At 34.7% G+C, this 26,199-nt stretch overlaps 1 protein-coding gene across 1 annotated transcript; it reads right to left on the reverse strand.

Moving 5' to 3' along the window:
* Positions 1-22,697: 22,697 nt before the first annotated feature.
* On the reverse strand, positions 22,698-24,938 carry LOC139100351 (enkurin). The gene is made up of 2 exons (XM_070652973.1): positions 24,847-24,938; positions 22,698-23,397 (listed from the first exon to the last, which is right to left on the reverse strand). Exons 1-2 carry the CDS (start codon positions 24,936-24,938, stop codon positions 22,698-22,700), a joined length of 792 nt encoding a protein of 263 aa, XP_070509074.1.
* Between the last annotated feature and the right edge of the window lie 1,261 nt (positions 24,939-26,199).

The following is a 26,199-nucleotide window of genomic DNA, read 5'->3' on the forward strand; positions in this document are numbered from 1 at the left end:
CTTTGCTAGGGCGATTAGCGGCTAATGATTGTTTAACGAGTGACCAGACCACTGCACTCAATAGACCAACAATATATTCAGAACCACTCCTATTCGGAATTGATGACGCTTTTATTGTCTCTAGTCTACAAAGGGAGGTTGTGAACCGAGGGAGGTTGATTCGAAAAAGGACACGAGAAAAATTACCGATGCCCAGTCTCGCTGGATTGGTGTTTCAATAATAATGTACCGAATTACAAAACCATTCCGCCACCTAGCCACTTCGACTCACCCACATATCTAGAATATAGAAAATATTTATAAAATTGTCAATTATATGGAAATTTTTGAGACATATCTGAGATTTTTCGCGACTAGTGTATCATTGAGGTTACAGGTTGTCCACCACTGTGTTAAAAGGTTGTGGGGTGGCTCAGCTTTAATATGGCTTAAAAAACTAACAATGTAGATCGTCCTTTTAATGCCAAAAATCACTGTTTTCCCGGAAATTTTGCGACGTAGGAAGGCAAAAATTCACACAGAAGGCAGGTCGACAGCAATATACAGTGAAATTCAGCCATATGTCAGAGTCACACCCGCCCAGAGTCAGAATTTACACTTCATCTACGTCGCGTGCCTTCCTGGTAAAGACACTTATTAATTCATTTCTAAAACAAGATACAGTAAGATTGGCAGCACTCTACACACCTTCCTACTGAACAAATCCTCTCTGACACATGAACATCTACTCTAGAATTCAAAATTTCATGCAATACTGCATGCAGCACAATAAAATATAATTTAAACTTTTTCAATTCACTTTACTTGTCTGTGACAAGCCTGCATGCTGAACTAAATTAAAGTTTTTTTTCAAGAATTTCAGGAAATTTGTTCACGTGCACTTTAAAAACTTATTCATTCATTTGTCATGCCACAGCTGCCGTTCCTTAAACAAAAGATGATAAAAAAAAAAACTTTCCATTGTGTGATGCTTTATGCTTAGTTGTTGACATAGTTGATTAATATTTTTTTTTAATTAACAATATGGACAATGAGAACGGACTTATAAATTTTTTATTAGTAATTAAAGCTTAATGATTGACGTCATGTAAGCTTATGTGATGCAAAAAGCATCAAATTTGTCAAAATAAATCACATTCTTAATGTCAAGCATGTGATTTCTCACCTAACAATTTTATTTAATTATCATGAGCTATTTCTTGTGCAATTATTTTCATCCACATCATTGGAACCGTTTCATATGTGGTATATACGGTTGCTTTTATGACACAAGGAAAGTGTCAAGGACAGGAAAATAAAAAATAATAAATTTTAGCTTTAGTGCTTTTTTCCGTTTTTCTCTCATTTTTATTCATCCAATGTGATTATTTTTATGACGCTTGGAGTGTTGGAGCATAAAGTCTTTTTGAGCATCTTGAATGGATTTTACTTGCTATCGGTTGACATGAGGACTTTTGTGCATTACATTGTAGTTTATATAATTCTTAGTTCTGTGTGATGGTACAAGGAAGGGATTTTGGAGTTTAAACTGCTCTGCAAGATTGTTTTTGGGTCATTTTTGTGCTTATTGTAGATTTTTAGAAAATAGAGCATTATTTCCTCGTGCACCGATGAATTGGCATCTGTGGCCTAAATAGTAGAGCGATGACCTTATGTGTCAAAGGTTCTAATACATAAGATTCTATATCATGTCTAATTTTCGAAGCTCTTTTTCCATTTCATCGTTTTATTTTCCAAGTTCAATTCGTGAGTTAAATGCAGTTTTCATGTTCTTGTCCATAATGTGTCATCCATTGACAGAATCTTGCATAGATGAATTGTTGCTTGGCTCATTGGGTGGTACATCAGGTCATTTGACGATGCCCTTTTTTCATGCAATTTACAGAGCTTTCAAGTGATTCAGATTCCACCATAAACAGTAGGCCTAAAGTAGGGTGGGCAGAGGATTTTCGGAAAATATCAGGACACTATTGGAAAAAATCGGGACACTTCAAATGTTGGCACTATTGGGGTTCTTTTGGACCATTCAAAGAACTATTTAAATTACGTTAGAAACTTGCAAATAAGTGCAGAAAATAATTGAAATTCCGAAAAAAATATTTCTAATTTTGATCTTGAACCCGGACCTTCAAAAATAAAATATTCAAAATTTGTCAAAAATTCCAATATTTGTATGGAGTTTTCGACTAGTTGAAAAATCGAGACATTTTGAGGCTTTGTCGGGATACAGCAGAAAGGCTGTAAAGTACAGCAGCGTCCCGGCTAAAATACAGCAGATGGCCGGCCTAGCTCTAAAGGATGTGGTATAACTGATTGTTAATAGCAATGTCTATAGCTCTATCGCTTGTCCGTTCAAAACATCATCTGTATTTTTCAAACAATGATGGAATTAAGCATCAAATGACATATCATTAGTTGCATTGTGCATGCTGTAGATGCAAAAAACACGTGTTTTATCTAACTGGCTGAGGATCGTTCGAGAAGTTGGTAAACTTTGCGTCATTTTTAGGTTAAACCTGGCTTTGGATCTCGGAAAACACATGGAGTAGAAATAACTATCTATTAAATCTAATGAATAAATCCGAAGTCAGATCAACGTGACTTTGGCTTTGGGTCTGATTCAGTAAAATTCGACATCAAGTCAGAGTATCGTTTACTTTTTGATTAATGAAGGAAATTTCTATGACATGATGTCGGATTACTTGGAATTTGGTAGGGTTTGCAAAATTAGATGCATTTAGGTGCATAGATACAAAAAGCAGAACTGCGCATCTAGGCGAACTCTAGAATTAGGTGCAATGTCAGAGTCATGCCGGCTAGGACCCGAATTTTTTTGCCAATTCTACTTCATGTGCCGAGACATTTCCTTCCTAAAATGCGCTCTGGTCGAAATATTCACAGCAACTTCACCAATTTATTTAAATGAATCTTGCTTCCACAATCAGTAACAAACTACCAAATTCAGTAAGTAAATGACAAACTTTTAATTAAAATATTCTCAAAAACCAGAGGCAAAGTACCGCTAAAATACACAACGACTGCATTAAATTAAAGCAGAAAATGAAGAAGAAGAAAAAAAAGTTGAAAATCAAGAAGTCAAAAGTGCATGAACACCCTTTATTCAGCATTTACAATCCCTTTCAATGTATTTACTTATTTCATCTATGATTCAGCTGTAATGTTAGAAATTAATTTGTAAATTGAAACTATACAATGGAATCGACTCTCTTTTCAGTTTCTTCTGTCAGTCAAAAAAATGTGAGATTGTTGCTGTAAAATTCGATACATTTTGGCAACCTTTTCGGATATTTTTTTATTTTCACGGTTGATGTTTCAATGTTTTTGCGGATGAAGAATTCGACATCTATGGAATTTTTTTGGTAATTGGATGAGTGTATTTGTTCTAGGTGAATGTTGTTGTTCTGGAAAATGTTTACATTATGCAGCTATATTGACAATCATCACTATAGAGCATGCTAACGAGATACATTTTATTATTGCTGTTATCAGCATCATCTGGAGTGGAAACAGTTAGTAAATTAAAGTTTTTGGAGCATATCTGCAACTAAACAGTGACAAGATAATGACGCTTGTGCTACTCGTGTTATGCTTTGGGATGCTAATGCATAAAGCTAATAATGTAGTTTACTGAATCGCGATCCACGCTAATGTCATGCTGACACAATTATTTTGCCATTTTTAATGATGCTCTGGGGTAAGTATAGAGCTAATAATGACTGAAAAGTGAATCCCAGCTTTTTTTTGCCATTTTTTTTATGATGCCTAACTCAGAGATCCTGTGTTAAATTGGTCTGAAGTCTGTATTCCGGTCATTTTTACGTCGTGTACCTTTCAGATGCCTTCCGGGTATGTGCTTCAGGAAAATCAGTTTGGCCAGAAGTCGGCTTTGATCCAATCCGGCTACAGGCTAGAGTAACGCAGGCCTGAGACCAGATTTTGTATCTTTTCTGTTCCATATGCCTGTTCAGATTGTCATTAGCACTAAATAAGAGAGAAAATTGGCTTTCAAACTAATTTTTGGAATTCATGGACGTTTGCTGCAAGTTAAATTTTTTACAATACTTGTATAACTTCAGAAGTGTCTCAAAATAAATGTACGACACGAACAGCACAACTTTCTTGTTACTGCACCGCAATGCCGACATTTTATCTGATAGTAAGGCACGAAGATACTCTTGTGTCTCAATGTCGTCTGATATTGAGCCATTTTTGAGGTTTATATCGTGTCACTTTGGCAATACTTCATGTTTTCGCAGTAATTTAGTTTACTTACTTACTTCCTTGGCTGGGTAGCTCGAGGAAATGTCTAAAGACAGCTCTATCCTTCAAAACCTTCGAATTTAGTTTACTTACTTCGCTTGCCGAACAGATCAACTGTAATCCATGGCCTCCCTCTTATGTCGCATATAATTGGTTTTATCGCCGGCTTCCGCCTGCCAATTGCCAATACCAAATGCAGTTCTGTCTCTATCTACAGCTCGAATTTAGTTAACCAGTCTCTAAAATGCTCAATATTCACTTCCATAGATTATTGCGTCTCTAAAAGACAATGACGCATTGCAGTCGTAGGACATTCACGTTCCAAAATGTTTCTGGCTCAAGCTTACATCCAGATACCAGCTAATATTGCAACAAAATTGACTTCCCAATAAACGTGTCTAAATAAACATATTTTACATGCACATAAACATCTTCATAGACGTCATTGCATCTCAAATCTCGTGCCTACTTTTTACATGCTTTTACTTTCACGTTCTTATCATTGAAAATCTACGAAATTTTCGTAAAAAATCACAAGCGTGCAGTTGACATTCATTGTCAATAGCATATTGTTTATCTTACAAATTACAAAAAGATTCATCAGCATAGATATGCACGTCCATATGCAATTCAATGAAATCAAAAAAAAGGAAGAGATTTTTCTAACTTTTGCTGGCTTTTTGTTGACTGTTAGTCCATGTCATAGAGAATGAGGGGATAAAAGTAAATAACTAAATGACTGTAAGGCAAAAATCGACAATTTTTCTACCTAACTGGCATGTATAACAATGGCTGTAAAGGCAACACAACCCGTCTTTCTATCGATATAGCTTCATTTTCTATGAATAAAAGAATAATAAATCTTTAGAGATAATTTTCGGAATTAAATCTCCATAAATAGGTATTCATTCTCTATTTCATTGCACATTCTGCTATTTTATGCCCTAAATACATGTCGTTGTGTTTGTGTGGTGTATGTTATTAGAGTAAACAACAATAATAATTATGTTAGGAGAGCCAGCTGGCTTTTAAAAGTGATTAACAAAAGGAACAACTTCATCATCTCGTACATGATTTTGTAGCTTATTTATTTAGGGGGTTTGGTGATGTTGAGGTAGGTTTGTCGGACTGGGAATTGGTGGTTGATGGATAAGTTGCAGTATCTTATTGTCAATTGCAGCATCCTATTATAATTTGGAGGTTTAAGCCAGTTTTGTCATAAAAAATCAATTTATTGAATGGATAGACCTGAACAGCATGGCATGTTCTCTAGAGGACCGTTCCGTCGCTCTATTAACGGTAATATGACATGTTGCCTGTCTATCAGGACCTGACTGCACCGTGATAGCTGATTTCTATCCATTTGCAAAGATCATGCTCTCTACAGCTTGCTCAACTTAAATATACTAGATGAGCATGCTCGTGAGCGTTGATTTCAGCATGCTCTGCTCTTGAGACCACGCCTTATGCCTGTTAAGGATTATAATGGTGAAAAATGCGATTCTTCTCATTTTGCCACTCGTGAACATTGAAAAGGAACTAATCCAAGTAGCACAAATCCATGAATTGCATGTTTCATCGTAAAATTGGATCGAAGTCAGCCATCACCGTGCCGTCAGAGGATATTCGACGTTTCTGTGTTCTAGCAAGTACACTGTGCTATTCTGGCTAGTTGATGAGCTATTACCTCCTTAGTTCATGCTTATAGTTCCTGTCATCTCTCAAATTGTCAAATTTTCCATCCCAAAACACAATCAGTAAGTCCAAAACTATCAAAAAAGCATCAATCCTCTCAATAACTCCATCATTCTCCCAAATGCGCTTCCAACACCTCCCAATACTCACCACACAACTTTCCCATTACTTGATCATTACCCTCTTTCCTATAATTTCCATACGAGTGACAGAACACACACAAAAAAAAAGAATTAATTTTTTTTTGTGTGTCATATCTGTAGAGTCGAAGCATTAAAAATGTCGCCTGAAAAATGTCCCCCCCATCCATGTGACCATCCTTTATTTTATGAAATTTATGAATATGACGATGGTTATTGTGGTCCATAATTGAATTTTCACATAAAGTTGTCCAACAAGCTACAGCAAACGATGATGATTTTTTTGTTGTTGTCTTTCTTTATTGTGAGGACATGACTGCTGGTGTGCATGTAAAAAAGGTATGTAGAGTCAATGATTAGACGCATGGAACTTAATTATGTGGAATGTTGAGTCAGTTTTGGAGGGTTTGGACATTTTGGGTATGAATTGGGAATAAAGGGAGGTTTGGGGATCTTGACCCCTCAACCCCACTGTCCCCTCCTGAATACGCTCTATTAGGCACCTTGTCAGCAACTCATCTAAAAACTCTAAAAATTACACAAAATTCCTCGAAAACTGAAACAACGACCGTCTAATCCTTGCATAATAAACCATAATAAATTAAGGATGAAACGACGCGAGGCGTTCTAAAGGACACATGAATAAATAATAATTTACACTGGGTTACAAAGTCCCTGAATAAAAACATTTAATGCATTTTAATGAAGATTTTGGTGGTGATTATTTATGATTTATTGGAAGGACTTTTGAGAATTGACCTTGAACTTTGATGAAGCAGAGTTGGGAATTGGGAGATTTTGTGGGATTTTGGCAAGATTTTGGGTTTGGGGTAAGGCTTAAGCAGCTCAACATAATCACAATGTAGTTGCTGGGGGATCGATATGTTGCGGTATCGTCCACAAGAAGTGGAGTGCTTGATGACTAGCTTTGATCCATTTTTACAGCGAAAAATTAAGTTTTCCGCATCATGTCACTATGGAATGGCTGTAAAAGGCAATTGATTCTCAATACCAGTTATTGTGCCCAATAGATCCCGACGGCAATCTTTGTCCTTAAACATCTGCACCGAATCATAAACCAAATAAGGACTAGATCAGTGATCAGCAACGGCTTTGTACCGATCGGTTCTAGGTAACTGTTAGTCCTTTTCAGAGCACACATGTGTCACGCAACACAGACTATCCCACCTCTGTCCCAGATCCAAAAATAGATACGCAATTTCTGACTACTTCAGTTACATACTTGATACATACTATTGACATTTAACAATTTCCAAAAGTCAATTCCCACTATGCAACCATACAACTGATCCTGTCCATCAATCTCCCATGCACTTGCCATTCAAAAAACTATTTGCGCATCATCAACAAACAGCATACTAACCTTGATGTACAAGCAAAGTCAACAGATATAATTTTACTCAATATTAACATCTAAAGAGGAGTCAGCAGTAAATATATCAATAGGAATCATCATCAATAAAGCATGCTCGTTTGAACAAACTTTGTCTTTTCCATCTTTACTGCTGAACTATAGCTACTTGCAGTTTGAAATTGAATTTACATTCAATTTCATCTCAATTGAGAATTTTCATTTGTTAACTGAGTTCATTTGCGGAGCATAAAAGTTGAATAATGGCTTGCTACATTCGTACAACAATGTTGCTGCAGTTGCAACTTAAAGGAAAGTTCTTTTTTTGTCTATTTCCAACGTTACAGCGAGTACAACAAACAAGTTTCATTAATTTTAATTAAATTGTTTCCCGGATGGCACATGGTGTTGTGGTGTGGAAGGGAAATCCGGAGTTTTTGGTGATGATCGGCCTGTTGTGTGACACGTGTCATGTGGCCCGAGCAGCATGATGCAATGGATTTCATGATTTGATGTAAAAATGGACCGAAGACAGCCGTCATGTTGCCGTCGTGTAACCTTCAAGTATCGACGTCAACCAGGCAACATAGCTGCATCCAAACAACTAAATTGTCATGTTTACCTGTAAAAATGGACCAAAAACAGCCGTCAAGTTGTCATTGGGGAACTTCTAGTCAACCAAACAACGTACCGCTGCCAATCGACCAACTTGCCCTGCCCGGTACCAATTTTCCTCAAAACATCACTAAGTTTTGTAATCATTCTTGCGCATGCAATCTTTTCTATTTATTTTCTTGTAAGTTATTGTACAACTTAGTGGAATTAAATCAATTTTGATCTGAAAAATTCCACTACTTCTATTGATAATGAATTCTCATTCAATTGTGTGGCTACACAAAAGCTTTAATGTCATCGAAAGTACTTTATTAATTGCGCAATTAAGCTTTAGAGATGTCAATTAATTTTGACATTTTCATTTACAGTTATCTATCATTGTTTTGAGCTTTTTGAATGAGGATGTTAATTAAAATGAGAATATTATTAAATTGAGAATGCAGGGATTGATTGGGGATTGTTTGTAGGATGGTGAAATTAGGGTGATATGGAGTGTTAAAGGAAGTTTGTACTGCTTTTAAGGAAAAGGGTTTTGGGTTACTTATGTACTTCGCAGGTCCAGATCAATTGTAATCCATGATATGACATTTATAGGTCTCCTTAAAACTGGTTCTATATCTGGCTTCAGTCTTAAAGCTGATTCTATTGCTGGCTTCGTTCTTAAAATTGGATCTATTGATTGTTTTCATTCTAAAGCTTGCTCGATTGTCAACTTCAGTTCTAAAGCTGATTCTTTTGTGGTCTCAGTCCTAAAGCTGACTCTATCGATGGCTCGTCTACTTTAGGAGACCAGTATTTCTTGAGTTTCTGAATTTAGAATACATTAACAAGCCAACGTATCAAGTATGACCAAAGAATCCTAACTTTGAAACTAACTGTTCTATTGACACGGCAATCCAGCTAGTTTGGCAATTATTAATGATAGTCAGCTTTAGGAGAATTTTTGATGACTTTAGAAATAGGATGCTTGAAAGGACTGTTGATGGAGACACAATTGACTTGATTTTGTCAATTAGTTAGCGATACCAGCCTAGATGCTTCGAGTAGATCTTTATAAATTGTAAAATAAGTAACGAAGTAATTTGACAACACGCGTGTTTGGGGCTTCTCTACGTCATCGTATCAACAATAAGATGCACTGTCAGCAAGACAACAGCTGATTTCGATCAAATTTTATGGAAAAATATAATTTTCGTCGCATTATGTTGTTCGGGTAAGCGAATTCTTCAAAATATTCAGTTACTCTATTTAAAGCGAACAATAATAATTCTAACAACTGCTTTGAGCTACTAGCTTCCATTTTCTCACAACAAATCCTCTACATTAACAACAAATTACCATATTGCTTCTTAAAAACCAATTTTTATGACACATTCTCATCACTTTTTTTATAATATAAAATTTTAATTCTTCATATTTTTCAACCCCTGACTCGAACAACTTTAATAATTTTTTTTCCAGACTCTACTATCAATGTCAATGTATCTAATAGAAATTTACTCAATACTTGCGTCATCAAATACAACTTTTTTCTCATGATTATTTTACATTATAATATTTTATCTCATTGTTCCGACGACAATTTCAATTCAATTTTATGTCCTAGTCTGTGACTGTTTAGCTACTATCCCACTCTAACGTCTGTGAAAATTATTACAAAATGATGATGATGTTAAGTCATCACCCGTCATATTTTTTATTGTTGTAAACTCATTTCCAGTCTTTTTTTTTGGTTTGAACAACAATGGAATTATGGATTATAATATTTTTATATGAAAAGCTTTATGTGGGCATAATAAGCCTTAGTATTGAGGAACAAAAAAGGGGTTCTGAATTTCTCAAACAGAATTTTTTTTAATTGCTAAAATGTGCGTGCGTACTTTGAGAATTTAATTGCGGTTTAATCACTTTTTTATTCTCTCTGTCAATTACACAGTATTTATTAGGAATGACGATTTTGTTTTGTGATGACGCGGATGAGAATTGTAGGAAGTGGTGTGAGATTGGGAGTGTGACGTGATAGATGTTATGTATTTGGTTTTTCGGGTGTTACATCTTGTGTTCATTGAGTATTTTGTATTGTCGATAAGTTATCTGTTCAATTTGAAATAGATTGAGACTTTGTGACTCATCCTTTATCCTCATCCTCATCCTGTATTGTATGGTTTCTAAATGGAGGCAATTGTCCTTGGCGGTCGGTACTAATGGAAGTTATTGGAGCTCGATTCACTCTTTTGGCTATTTAAAGATCACAATGGTCATTAATTCAAAGAGAAAGAAGCAGATGAACTGCTGTTTTAACTATCCATTTGATATCCTAATAGATTCGTCAGGTGACAAAGTTTGTGATTTTTTCACACTTTTAGCACTTCTTTTGTAACTTTTTTGGTCAATTCTTCTGTTGACTAGAGGGATCGGCTGCAGGACTTCTTTTTCTACATTTCAGATGAAAGGCTTTCAATTCTCGTCTATAAATCTGTCTGCAGACCAACAGTTTTGGACGACTCATTCATACTTACTTATTTCGCTGGCTGTATAGATCAATTGTGATTCATGTTGCTCCTCAGATGACTGCCTTTATATCTGGTTATCACTTGCCAGTTTCCAATACCAAATGCAATACTGTCTCTCTCAATAGCTATTTTTCATGAGTTTTTTGGCGATCTTCATTCTTAAAAATTCTGCAAATTGAAGACATTTTGATGTCGAGAGAAGGAAGGGTTTGACCGTAATTTCCGGTCCAGGTTCACGATACCAATCGATATTTAAACTGAATTTTGTCAATCGTTTTGCCGAATTCTATCTTTTTGTAGAACTTAGTCACAGAATCAGGAGAACTAAGTCCACAAATTACAGAATTTGGACAAAAATCGGCAGAATTCAGATGAAAAACGATAGAATTCAGGTGGAAAATGCTAGAATTCCGTCAAAAACAGAGTTTGTATCTCAATCTATGGAAACGAATAGGCATTGCACAATCGAAAAAGTAACGACAAATTAGCATACAAACTGACAGCAATTTCAAATCTAATGGATACATAGACAGATAAACAGACCTACAGAAATACGAACAGTTACATAAACATAGAGAAAGTCTAGCGTATACAATGGAGAATCTATCCCAGTGACAAATAGTCTCAAAAATCCCAAACAACCAGCTACAAAAAAAAAATAATATTTTAAATAGAAAACCGAATTATAAACATCAAAAAGAAAAACTTTTTGATTCACACTCATTTATCACCAACTAGTCACATAATGTCACTTCACTTTTAGAGGCTTATGAAGTCCTTCAAAAACACCCCATTAATTGACTAAACAAACAAATTAAATTGGAAAAAATGTCCTCGTTCCATTTACGAGAAGAATAAAAACCTTTTATCGTGATTTTGTCATCATTTACGTATTATTTTGTATCATTCAATTCCCTCAACAAATAACACAATCGATTCAGGCACAACACACATGTACGGATCTTCTAAGTCTTCCATTCTTTCATCATCATAATTATTTTGTCAAATCTCCCTCCATAAACATAAATCTGGGTAAAAAGTAACGTTTGCAAGTCATAAAACCGTTTGATAGACAAATTTAATGATGTCATTATCCTACTAAATAATTTATAGACACTATTTTTGAATCTAGATGTGATGTGTTGATTGAGAGTTGACGTTTTTCGTCATCGTTGAGATTGCTTTTTGTTATTTGAAATGATGGAAATTTTTAGCTGAATTTTGAGGAAAAGGAGGATGATTTGAAGGCAATTTGTCACTAGAAATCTCCTTTCAATTTTGAATTTTAAATTTCCAAAATTTGAATTTTAAAAGTTTGAAATTTAAAAAAAAATTAAAAAATTTGAATTTTTAAATTTTTAAAATTCTTCTCAAATTTGATTTTTGATTGAATTTAATCTTAAAATTTAAATTTTTGAATTTCATCTTAAAATTTGAATTTTTAAATTTCATCTCAAAATTTGAATTTTTAAATTTCATTTCAAAATTTGAATTTTTAAATTTCATCTCAAAATTTGAATTTTTAAATTTCTTCTCAAAATTTGAATTTTTAAATTTCATCTCAAAATTTGAATTTTTAAATTTTATCTCAAAATTTGAATTTTTAAATTTCATCTCAAAATTTGAATTTTTAATTTTTTATTCAAAATTTGAATTTTTAAATTTCATCTCAAATTTGAATTTTTAAAATTCTTCTCAAAATTTAAATTTTTAAAATTCTTCTTAAAATTTGAATTTTTAAATTTCATTTCAAAACTTTGAATCTTGCAAATTTCAAAAATGTCCAAAAATTGCTTTAAATCCTTTCCTTACTTTCCCTTTAGCCATCCACTCATCCCTAAATTCCTATCTCTCTGTTGATGTTTGAGAGGATTCAAATGTTATTTTTTTCCTTTCAATCCCTATTCTCTTCCTTCCTTTTTCATTTCAATTTTGCATTTAATTTTATTTTCTGTTATTTCATTTGGCACAAAAGCCATGCCGCGATTAAGCCAAAAGGAAGAAAATTTTTCCATTTACATCAACAGATTTTTCATTCAGCATGAAGGATTTTAGAGCGTTGAAAATTGTTTTGATGATTTAATTTCAAATAGTTGATTTATGGATGTTATTTGAGGAATGTGATGGATATTCAATTGAGTTTATTAATGCAGAAATATAGCCAAATCATGCGATATGTAAATTTTAGTTTGGTTTTCAATTGATTAAATGTCAGACTGTAAAATGCATGGTTTTATGCTTTGTAATTTACTGATTAGTCAACTGAATTAATCTAAATAACTGATTATAGCCCACCAAAATGCACTAAAATCCAAAAAAAAAATCAAGCACAACTCAGATCAACTCAAAATCATGAACAACATCTCAGTCTCAACAGATGCAACTCAAAATTCAACATAAAAAAATTTAAAATTGAAAAAAATTGAAGATGTGTCAAATCAAATCAAATAATGTTAAATATAAAGACAGCTATTTAGTGACACCATTTACCTGAAATAATTGAACCTTAATATGCATGAAGTGCTTTAATTCCTTCAAGATGGATGTTAATTTAAAACATATTAAATTTTTTGATGAACAACATGCAAAAAAAGCCCAAATTATCATAAAAAAAATTTAATAAAATTTGTTCCTTTTACTTCCTTCCATTATGTAAATCAACAAGTTAAACCTCACCTTTGGGATGTAAATATCCAAAAAAAAAAAACTTTAATCTTTTTCAATAAAATTATAATTTTATTTTATTAATTTTTTTTTGTTCTTGTAGAAATCAAATGAAGCATGAAAACATTTAAGGATGTAAGAGAACATCTCTTGAGACTTACAGCACAAAAAAATTATCCTAACGACTTCAGTTTTGTTTCTATTTTTGTGAACCTTTTTTCCATCTCTTTTACTTACTTCCTTCCGAAAAGATTACATACAGACCGACGATCGTCTTAAGAATATTGTGAATTATCTGAAAATTATTAAAAAGTAGGAAGACAGGAAGGGTGAGCCAATGGGTTAGGTATTGATGGAATTAATGAGGATTAAAGATGGTTGGTAATTTTTGATTTTTGCTTAGTTTAGGCAAAGTTTAGGAATTATTTAATAGAATTCAATATTTTTTAAATAATTACGGTATAAGCCCAGACAATGTCTTGATCGTATCACGGTACTGAGTGAGTATGCTTTAGCTAAACGTTACCTAGGTACCTAGGAACAAGGATTTCATAGAACTTAACCTTATTCAGGCTAAAAGGCATTTCTTTTCAAAAATTGAATATTTAATCAGAGCATTGCAGGAGTTTGGAGTCCGAACTCCAAAGATCCAAAATTTTGGATTCATTGAGTTGGATCCGTTTTCAATGACTTTTCATAAATTTGTCTAAAATTGAAGAATTTTGTTCGAATAGGAATGTTGGCCATCAAAACCCTTTTAATTCGACCTTAGTTAAATATGCCATTTATGTCAAGACAGAGCCAAGATCTTGGTTTGTCTAGAAGAAGCCAAAATTGGCAATCATTACAAAGTAATGCCAGATAGAATTTTAGCAGGTGACAATTCTATTCCATAGAACTATTAAGAATATACTTCATTGGGATGAGAACAGGCTGAATATCTTGTAAGCGTTCTTAAAATTCGGAAATTAAGGTTTTTAAATAATAGTATCTAGAAAAAGTAGCCGACTTAGCCAGAAACAGAAACATGTACAACCGCTTTATGAATGCCCTACGATTCACAGTGGATCAATAGGAACATTTCATCATGATGGTCTTTAAATCAAATTCGTATGTAAAAGAGATCACTCGCGAGCAGTACAATATAACGGACTGAATTTTTATCCACACGAATGACTCAAAATCAGCAATCACGATGCCGTCGGAGCAACATTTCGACTTACCATCAATACAGAAAATTTCCGATATCGTAGCAATCATGCTGTGTTGTTTGAGCAAGTGAACAGTCATAGAGAACCATTCGTTGGAAACTGTTGATCAGTTCAGAGTCACTTCAATAAGTGACATGTAAAATAGGTCATGCTATGCTTTCTCAAAATCCCGATCCCGATCCAGATAGCGAGAAAGCATAAGTTATGCATTACAGTTATTGATAAGCAAGTGAATAAGCCAGTAAAGAGCATGTTAAAGTGATTTGGATTCCTCCATAATCTTTAGATTTTAACACTAAGCCATATGCTTATCATATAATTTTGTAAATTTATTGCAAAAAATCTAATTTCCAAAATAGAACAACCAACATCACTCAGCACCATAATCCCATAACAGCATCAACTGGCACACCAGCAAGCTATATCTTAATAATAGTACACAAAAAGCAAAAAAATTATTAAATTTAATGCGTTGAAGACAACACAAAAAAAAGGAATCATAATCATCCCAATGTGTAGCATTATAAGTACTTGGCGAAAGGCATCGACGGCAAGCACTTCAATTCAGTACAAATAGACACACACAGACATTAAATTAAATGCAAACAGCGAAGCAAAAAAATAATCTCAATCCCCTGTCTATTGCCGAAAAAAAAGGGAAAAAAGCATTTTTTTTAATCTGTTTCATTGTTACCGAGTGGCTTAGCATATCTATTTATATGTCAGAGCAGCCGAAGATCGAGCAACAAAAGAAATAACAAAAAAAAGGGAGATCGTTTGACGTTTCGAACGTTAATAAATTAGAGTGCAATACCATAATGCTTGAGTGCCTTTCCATCCATTTGTACGGATTTTTATTCAGTTGCCATCACTACAATCTCTCTCTGTCTCTTTTGTCTTCCTACTTCTCTATGTTTCGTTCGTATTTGCTTCTTTCTTTCTTTTTTTGTCACCATCAAAGCAGCGGGGAATCAATGTAGTTTTTTGGTAGTTGTGTATGTGTGACTTGTCATGTACGGCTATGTGATTTATGAATCTCTTCCATGTTTTGTGTGTTATTGGAACTTAAAATACACACAAAAGGCATGACACAAAAAAAAATGGTGGACGAGTTGATATTAATCGATTTATTGAGGCAAAAATTTCAACAATCAATTGGCTTTTTTGGTGTTTATTGGGGGATGATGCAGGAGTGTAGGAAAGGAGTGGATGGATGGGGTAGGGTGGTTGGGAGGTTCATGGGGAGTTCTATGGATCAAGGAGATTCAAGGGAATTCAAAGTGGTTCAACGAGTTTCAAGGGAGTTCTAAGAGACTTAAGGAGATTCAAGGGGGTTCATGACGGTTCTAGGAGGTTTTAGGGGATTCAAATAGGTTTCAGGAGATTCAAGAAGGTTCAAGGAGGTTCAAAGAGGTTCAAGTAGGTTCAAGGAGGTTCAAGGAGGTTCAAGGAGGTTCAATGAGGTTCAAGGAGGTTCAAGGAGGTTCAAGGAGGTTCAAGGAGGTTCAAGTAGGTTCAAGGAGGTTCAAGGAGGTTCAAGAAGGTTCAAGGAGGTTCAAAGAGGTTCAAGGAGGTTCAAGGAGGTTCAAGTAGGTTCAAGGAGGTTCAAGGAGGTTCAAGGAGGTTCAAGGAGGTTCAAAAAGGGTTCAATGAGGTTCAAGAAGGTTCAGGAAGGTTCAAAGAGGCTCAAGAATTCATAATATGGAGCTAAATGCCATCATGGCATCACCAGGCATTGCCGTCATTCGAGACAGTATTTTCTTGGTACTTTCACATGTCCTTTAGGGTATCCGTCCAGATAAATAACAAATCTCAGCATAACCATGCTGAATTTTAGCAAAAATCCATACTTTTAGCAACCAGCCCCTATCTACACCCCTGTAACCCATACATGCATCCCAAATGCTGTGAATTATGAACATCTGTACAGTTGTTGATTGTTGATTGTTCGAAAATCTGAAAAAACATGAACAAAAATTGATTTTAATCGCTTATTGGGTGAATGAATTTTTATCTCTTTTATATTCGTCTGCTTAATTCCTTTTGTTTTTCTTTCATTCAGACTCGATCGACTTTTTGATCGAAATTTCTCTCAATTGTTTGTGTTTCATTGATCTGACAAAGTCGAAAAATTGAGATTATTTAGTGCATTAGGAAGTAAAGATGCGTGACTATGAGGGATGATAGCATGTTGTTGTTGGATATGGAGATGGAAAATGTTCCATCTGCGTGTTTTTTAGAGTTGGATGATTTTTTATGCTTAATAGACTAATTTGTGATGTTTTTTGTGGGATTTGTTGAATTATAAATTGGCAAAGCTGATGAATTCCTGGATTTGATGTGTACAAAAGGGCGGTAAAGTCGTTTTCCGAACTTACAGTCATTCCTTAGGGAAACAACCGGATTTAGACGTTCTCTTACGTGACAATGGGTCTATGTGTGCCATAGTCAAGTATTTAGTAAGTAAAGTTGATGAATGTGGACTTCAACATAAGCCTTGAAGCCACTACAATACCTAAAAGCAATCTCATTGCCCGCTAGTAGTTGCAATTGTCGAAAATTCCAATTTAAAGCTATAAATCCACACAAAAAGCTATAAATAAATCCTTAAAAATTTCATATAATCCACAGCTCCGTTACACAATCATCATCTCACTCCAATGACCCATTTTAAAATACACAGCAATTAATTCCTCAATTCTAATTAGTAACTTAATGCCAATATCCTATTAATATGCTTCAAATGTTTAAATATTTATTGTATTTACCAAAAAATCCACAATTAAATTATCTCTTTAATGTCCATAGGTCAATGCTACATTAAATTTTGTCTCAATAATGAATGAAACCAACGGGAAAATTGAAGCAATTAAAAAGTGAATAACAGAGGCTGAATAAACATGCTGCCAAAAATAAATATGAAATTGAGTTTTGGGTATGAAGTTGAAAATTGAGTTTATTTTTGGAATTGCATGAAAATTGCACAATTTTATTGAATTTTAAGAGCTTAAAAATTGTCTGCAATTTAAATATTGTGCAGCAAATTCTGCAAAATAGACTGTCCATAGTAACTCATAATTAAATTATGAACCAACTTCGTTGTTATTTTATAAGTAAATTTTGAACAAGTCTCTAACATCCACACACTAAAATAAAGCATTATTAATTATCTGAAGAACTGAACATTTATTTTTTAATTAATTAAATTTCCTTCATTTGACTACCTAGAAATTATCAGGACAGAAAGTTTGCCGAAGATGTTACTACCGAGAGATACTTGATGCATGTGACCGAATAGCATTAATTGGTTAATCGATTGAAAATCCTGGTATAGGCTGGTGTGAGTCTGACTTGAACCGAAACCAATATTGTTAATTTTCGAGTCTAGCACCATGTCAGAGTCACGCTAGCATGATTTTGAATTGTGGATCAACTAACCAAATTCTGCTATTCCAACCAGTTTACTGTCAAATCAATCCAAACTACCCTGATTATTTAATCCAGGAATCTCAGGCAAAGACTAGATGAATTTGAGGACTTTTTCACTATTCAATCCACATCAACTCGATTTGTGTGATTTGCGACTCATAAATTGGAGTTAGGTACATTGCATCAACATACCTTGGGTCATGTAATGTGCAAAGCAGGAGATCTACCGACTTCAAAAGTCACAGTTAAAGCAAAAACTGGCAGAAGCAACCTTCGTGATGTCTACAGTCGGAATACGTCTTTCATAGGAGCTTAATGGTGGCCATATGAAAATTGCCATATGACTCCCAATTACCAAGTCGAATCCTATCTCTATCAATACCATCCTTCCAAAAGTTCTTTTTTCGTCCACGAAATGACAAAAATTTCATTAAATCTCATATTAAAATCTGCGAGTTTCTTAATCTCTGAATTTAGTCACTAACCACAAACTATGCTACTATAACGAGGTCATCATGATAATAACAAAGCGGATAATGACGATTTTTCTAAAATTTGCGATAATAACTAGCTCAAGCTAATTAGTGCAAAATTTCATAGTGCAGTAATTTCATTAGAAATAATCATCAACTAAAAATAAATTAGACAGAACAACACTCGGGAGGAATTTCAAAACGTACTAAAGATAATTATAGTATTTTTAGTCAGCAACTTGAATTTAATTAGTGTGAATTATGAGGTGGTGCTTAGAAAGTTTTGTAGTTTTATTTGTTTAAAGGAAAATAAGGACAAAAGTAAGGTTCCCGAGCGGCACAAATGAAGAAGGCTTAGCTAAACCTCTTTTATTGGAACCAAATGGAATGGGGATTTGGTGATGATGAAGTCTGACTTTGAAGCTGATCAAATGCCAAAAGCCAACCTTCTCGTATGCATCTCGGAATTAGAAACTAGCAGAAGTTATCTAAAGACAGGTCTAGCGGAAGTGACTTTTTGCGTCGACAGAAGTTCTGCAGAACTCAATCGCATAAAGGACGCATAAAGACGCAAAAAGTCACAATCAGGTCTAGCTTCCGACAAACTCTAAATGCGGCAATGGACCTCTGGTGACCGAGACCCCTGGTGCCTGGATATTTAATTGAAAGGATAGATTGATGTCCTATCTAAACAACCCTGTCTGAAGGGTGGCAGAAACACAATCAGGACAGGATTGATAAGGTTTACAACCTAATATGTATCTCCGAACCCAACATGTACAAAGAAAGCAACAGAATGCAAACAGGACTGGACTAACCATGACGACCTAAAGCAAACGACAAAAAATGGAAGTCACCAATTTTTGGCAGCCGAATGGAGTCAACTTCCATTTCATGATAACAAAGATGATTAAGGGGAGCCTTAACAGCTCCGTTTCAATTGGAAATTGGCAAGCGGTAGCCAGCGATAGAGCCAGCTTCAGGAACCGACTGAGGGAGGCCATGGATCACACTTGATCTATACGGCCAGCGAAGTAAGTAAGTAAGTTAACAGCTCCGTACCAAAGCCTTCTCCATTTGGGTCGCTCGGTATTGGAATGTTAATCCACATAAATACCATAAAAGGGACCACATTTGTTTATCATCATCTCAATCTCTCGTACTCTATTTATCGATCTTGGTACCGGTAATGATTATTTCTTATTTATCTTGCATGCAAAAGAGGGCAAAAGGCAAAAGGATGGAATTTTACCAGAAGATTTATCGGAATGACCAAAAAAAAAGAAGGAATTTAAAGAGGATTTAAATTTTTATTTTTTTCCATTCCAGAAAATCTTTTCAATTTTGTTGGACTTAAAATGCAAATTATCGCCATCACTTTTGCTGTTTATCCCTTTTTTTTTCGATTTCTTTTACTTGTTGCCGGCAAAATTCTCACAAGAATTTTGACATTTTTGCCGACGACTTTCACTGAATGGTCACTTTTTTTTGTTGTTGGCTTCTTTTGTTATTCCTTCTATTATTCTACATCTTTTTTCCATTATAAAGCATCATTTTATGTTTGTTTAACTGCAATTACATTCGCAATCCTCTCTATTCAGAGCAGCTTTGTGGCTTTTTAAATGAAATTGTTGTGAAATGAACAAAAAGAAATATAATTTATGACTTTTTTGTGGCGAGAGAAAAAAGTAAGTTATGGAAATATTGGGGATGTGTGAATGATAAAGTTTGTTGCTGTGCTACTTATTTAGACTAGTGTTGTCCAAACTATGAGCAGCGGCAGCCAAAATATTATGCAAATTCCACGAACCGCTTATCGTGTGTGGTTTCGGTTAAGGCTTATCATTAAGGAGTTTCACGAAAGACAATCAATTGCTCACCACTGACTTGGAATTGTGATGCATATTTCCCAAACCACAAATTCTGATTAAGATGTTTATATAAATCTACAACAATAGGAGTCGATGATCTCAGACTTTATATTACTGCAACCATGTTCCTCCCAACAACAGAAGGCTTTTCATCTGACTCTGTTGCTGGCTCTGTTACCTAGTTTATACAAATTCTCTGTACACACATTGAGCTGACATTCTTTCATTACTGTTCTGCGCAAAGTAGCTTTTGGAGCTCTTGGTTGCCTTTTCCCTTGTGGATTCCATCCAAGTGCTATGTCAGGCTTTATATGAAAATTAGTTGATCGATCATACATTCAGTCCCAGATAGGTGTGGGTCGAACTCTGATTTGAAGTACGATTTGGTTTGGATCTGACATCATGCCAGAGACATAGTCATTCTGGTTGTTGGATTTTGGATCGATTAACCGATTTGTAATATTTGGGTTACTCGGCTGTCCGTTTAGAATTGATTGATTTATGGCCTCTTTAGTTGACTTTCTAGAATGACGATAGACGCTGTGTATACAGTCTATACCAGTAGAGCGCAACCTTGTTTGAGCTATAAGGAACAATTAAGCCAAACATCGGCACTATTGTGCTGTAGTTCATAGGTTGTCCACCATTGTTCAGAGCCAAAGGGGTTGTCAAACTGATCTGCGCAACACATAAGTTGCCCAACACAGAAATGCAAGTCTGAGCTCAAAGTTAGACTGGTCTGAACCAAAAGTCAGTTGCCAAGAGTCATAATTTCCTGAACCTTGATTTACGCTGATCTGGGATCAAAGTCACACTGGCCTAAAATTGCCAGCACTGATTTGGTACACACAGGTTGTCCACTAATAGTCCGCAACATACAGATTACCACCACTGGTCTATAATAATTGTACAAGAACACCTCAACTGACTGTCCATAAAGTCATCCAAAAAGCCACAATCATCCAAAATGACCAAAAACTGCTCTTCTTATATTGAAATTCGCTATCAAAGGATTCCTTTTATCCAGAAAACATTGACTGTAAATGTAATTTAATTGTAAATGGAATAATTCTTTCACTATATATGAAAAATATCAACTAAATGAAATTCTACTGATTGTAAAGAAAGTTCCAGCTCTTTTTTATTGTGCAAAATTGCTTTTCACACTCTTTAGAAAATTTTATTCGTTTCAATTTTATTTACAATGAAAGTTTTAAGTGCAAAAATTGGTTTTAGTGCATGTAAAATTGTCACATAGTCAGCAGCACATGTGGTCTTGTCATAAAAAAAGTAAAGGAATTTAATTTCAATTTAGAATGTGTTTGAATCTAAAGCCACAAATGTGAATAATTTTATTATGTATAAAGGAATAGAAAATGTTATTGATACCTTGTTGAACAAAGCCACAAATAGTTTTTTATTGAGGGTCCTTTTGGGTTGAGATATGATGAAATTTGGTAAGCCTTCTGTGCATGACACACAAAATGGACAATTGACTTTTAAAGAGTTTTGAGAATTTTAGGTCAATTCTAATCAAAAGAGAATCCAGAGATGACTCAAAGGGAACTCCGGAAGGCACACACAAGGGAAGCAGTTGAAAACCCGGACGCAGACCGACTTGACTCTTATTTGAAGCTAGATTTCATCAAATTTAACTGAAACCAGGGGAATAGCCAGAAATTTTTAAAGAAAGGTGCTTAAAAATTTCAAAAATATTGGCTAAAACCTTAAAAGCCCCTTACCCCACCTCTCATTGCCTAGTTACGCCGCTATGCCCTTACTTACGCCTCTATACCCTAGAGACTGGTCTGAATCCAGCGTCGCACTGACTTGAACCCAGAGTCAGACTATTCTGAACCCAAAGCCAGACTGTTCTGAACCAAATATCAGACTGGTCTGAACCCAGAGTCATACTATCCTGAACCTAGATTCACGCTGATTTGAACTCAGAGTTACGTTAACCTGAATACAGAGTCACACTGGCCTTAACCAAGAGTCTCACTTGCCTGAACCCAGAGACAAACTAGCCTGAACCCAGAGTCACATTGTTCTGAATCCAGAGTCACGCTGATCTGAACCCAGAAACATTCCACCCAGAGTCACACTGACTTAAACTGTAAGCTACGCTGGTCTTTGACCAGATTTTCGACCATTACTACAAAACTACTCCATGTGCGTTCCGGGATCCTTTATGATTACTTTTTGCGATGTAGTTTGTGTGCCATAGAGTCCGAAGTCGATTTGGATTTTGTATGGAAAAGTCCAAATCGAGCTCTATTTGTTAATCTTGATCAAGCAATAATCCCAAGAAAAATCATTTTTTTGTGCAATCTCCAATCAAATCCAATCTCGTGCTTCTTATATCCTATTCTATTTCAGACTTTTCATTCTCATTCTACCAAAGAATACAGTTCAGTTCAGCAACCTTTTCCTTTAATTTGGTACAATAAATATGCGACTAGAGTTTGTATTGAGCAAGCAAATGTCATTTTCGAGACTCTTCAAATTATTTTCCAATTTAGTTTTTCGTATCATTTTCGGTACGGAATCAATAAGTAATGGCATCTTTTGGTACTCTTCTTGCATTTTATGCCAATTATGTTTGAGTCCTTCCAGCAATTTTTTCCTTTCGGGTTGCGTAATTTCTCGAATTTTTCTCATCAATTCCTCTCGTTCAGCACGCTCCTTTTGCCTAAGTGACATTTCCTTCATTTCAGTCATCTCTTCTTTCCGTTTCTCCAAATATTTTGGTGTCTTACCAAATTTTGGCATGTGAATGTAAATTGGTGACTTTTGCTCGAAGCATTTAGGACCTGGTGGATTTCTAATCATTGCTGATTTAGCACGTTTGATGTTGATTACCTTGAAGTTCTTCTCGGTTAAATTCATCATTGATGCAGTTACATTAAGCTCATTATGCTTCGGAACAGGTGGTCGACGTGATTCACATTTTGAGTGACTTGTCTTTGGACGGATGTAATGTCGGATGATTCCATCGTCTTTCTTGAGAAATTTATCTGTTGTCACATTTGATGACTCATCGGGTAGACCGAATGTCTTGTGTTGCATAAATTTATTACTTTTTAATTCTTTTTCGGCTTCGCAAATTGATTTCTTGAATTTGGATTGATACCTGACATCGTGAAGAGGAAAACTAGTGAGGAAGAATTTTTCTGAATGAACGGATATGAGTGCATTTTTGGTGGATGTTTTTTTTGGAACCAATTTGAGATTTTTTCTCGGGTATTTTAGGTAGTCAAGTAATGGGACAGTCAGATTTCAAGCAATTCAGGAAATCAGAATGTAAGAATCACGTCAGCATGCCGGTTAATAAACAAGTCAGTAAATCAACGGGTTACCAAGTCATTAAGCCAATAAGCTAACAAATCAATAAGTCACCAAGTCTTATAAGCTAGCAAGTCATTAATTCAGCAAGTTAGCAAGTCAGTATGTCAACAAGTCAGTAAGTCAGCAATACAGCAAAGTCAGGCAGTTGTCAAGCAATAAGTACTTTAGCAAATTAGGACATCAGGCAGTCAATAATTCAGCAAATCAATTCAGCAAGTCAAGTCACGAAGTCGCTAAGTCACCAAGTCGTTAAGTCACCAAGTCGTTAAGTCACCAAATCAGAAAATCAGAAATTCAATAAGTCAACAAATCAACTAGCCAGTAAATCAGTAAGTCAGTAATTTGTCAATAAGTCAGTAAGTCAAAAAGTCAGTAAATCAGTAAATAAGCAAGTCAATAAATCAGCAAGTCAGACAATCAGATAGTTAGACAGCCAGTAATTCAGACATCCAGCGAATCAGCAGTTAAGCAAGTCCATAAGACATCAATTCAGCAATTCAGACTACCAGCGTGTCAGCAAGTCAGTAAGTCAAAAAGTCAGCGAGTCAGCAAGTCAATAGGTCAGCGATTCAAGTCAACAAGTCAGCAGGTCAGTAATTCAGTAAGTCAGCATTAAAGTCAATAAGACAGTAGGTCAGCAATTCATCAATTAAGTAAGTAGTAAGTCATCAATTCAGCAAGCCAACAAGTAGTAAGTCAGCAATTCAGAAAATTTTTAATTCAGCAAATTACTAATTCAGCAAATATAAGAATCAACGAGTTAGTAATTCAGCCAACCAGCCAATCAGCAGGTCCATAAGACATCAAGTCTGAAGATCTGAAGTCAGCAAATCAGCAAGTCGTAAGTTATCAATTCAACAGTCAGCTAGGCAATAAATCAGTAAGTCAGTAAATCATTAGTCAACACGTTAGGATGTCGCTAGTCATCAAGTCAAATAAGTCAGGTCTTAACTTTCCATAATTCCATCTTATCAGCCAATAACATTCAAAAAGTCAGTAAAGTCAATCTTAATACAAGTCCAGTCAGTCAATTTTCACAGTTATTAAGCTACCAACTGAGCCAATAAATTTTTCATCAATTTAATCATCCAGTCTTATTACCAATTTTAACAATCCAATCATCTACCCAGCGAGGTATCCAATTTTATAACTGAATAAGCATGCAATATCCGCAAAAATGCACTTAAAAAGTATTAAATAAAAGAAAAAAATTGAAATGTTAAGCTTGACTCACATAATCGCTTTCTCTGCTGAGACTTTCTTCTCGTCTGGCAATTCAATATTATAAATATTCTCATTATGACTTGTTATCCTTACAATTGACATTTTTCCTTTTCACAAACAGTCAATGACAATAAAAATGTCTCCGACTTGCCTCTATCGTAATCCACTTCAGAATAACAAGACGGCTACTGGAATGGAAAGGAAAAACGACGGAAAATTTCTGGAAAAATATAGAAAAATTATCGATTGAAGGTCATGGCAACCGGACACTAAATAGTGTCGATCCATGGTAACTTTACTTTGTTTGCCCCAACGCATTTATTTGGCACGTCGCTATGTCTATGAATTATTATTATTTTGGGGTTGTTGCTGTCTTTTTTGATTTTTGAACGACGTGACTTTCAACTCCTTTGAATTGGAAAGCATGAAGCTATTTTTAGAGCTGCTTAATATTTTCAATTATTTTTTGGCAATTATTATAATTTTTAATTGACAGAAAGAGACAATTTTAATATTATTGGAAATTTTCCACTTTAGTGACTTGTCACTAATGTAAATTATTGATGGAATTGGCTAAAAATAAATATTTATTTATAAAGCAAGTCATAGATCAATGCTTGTAAACAAGATTAAATTTGGATTTCAATCAAAAATTTTCAACTACAAAAAGTAATTGATTTAAGGCTTAAGCTAGACTAGCACATAATAAAGCAACAATTTCTGTACTAAATAATTCGTCTAAAAGTATTTTGCAAATCAAATTTTTAACATTTTAGCATTGTCGTGGTGTTAGTGTTACAAAAAATTCAAATTTTTGAGAAAAACTTGCTGGAAACTAAATAAACTGTGTCCATATCTACACGACTACTATTTAATAAAACAACACTGTTTATCATTTTCAATGAGTGAATTGTTGTAAAATAAGAAAATATTTTGTAACGGTTTTAATTTCATATATTCGAATAATTGGTACTCCTAATTTAGAAGTCCGAAAAATTGGTACTCATACAGGAGTTCGAAAAATTGGTACTCCTAAAATTTCTGTTTGCCAGCATTGGATTTCAAGTCATAGATCCTTGTAAACAAGATTAAATTTGGATTCTTTTAACTCGTAATGTTAACAGCTACAAATAGACAACAAGTTTCGATAACAAGCTAAAAATGTATTGATTTATAATAATTGACAAATCTAGATGTTTATAGACACACTTATTTCCAAATCCTACTTCAGATGAGTCATGTTTTGGGACACTATTTTCAAAATCCTTTTAAGTATGAAACCCACTCAAAGTCGATTCTAAATATGGAGTCGAGTTTTAAGTCGACTGGAGTTGACTTCGATCTTTGATATTGTTTGAGAACC

The sequence above is a fragment of the Chironomus tepperi genome, unplaced genomic scaffold, assembly GCF_022539635.2.
Source record: "Chironomus tepperi strain 1889 unplaced genomic scaffold, CSIRO-AGI_Ctep_v1 contig_8, whole genome shotgun sequence".
NCBI lineage: Eukaryota > Metazoa > Arthropoda > Insecta > Diptera > Chironomidae > Chironomus > Chironomus tepperi.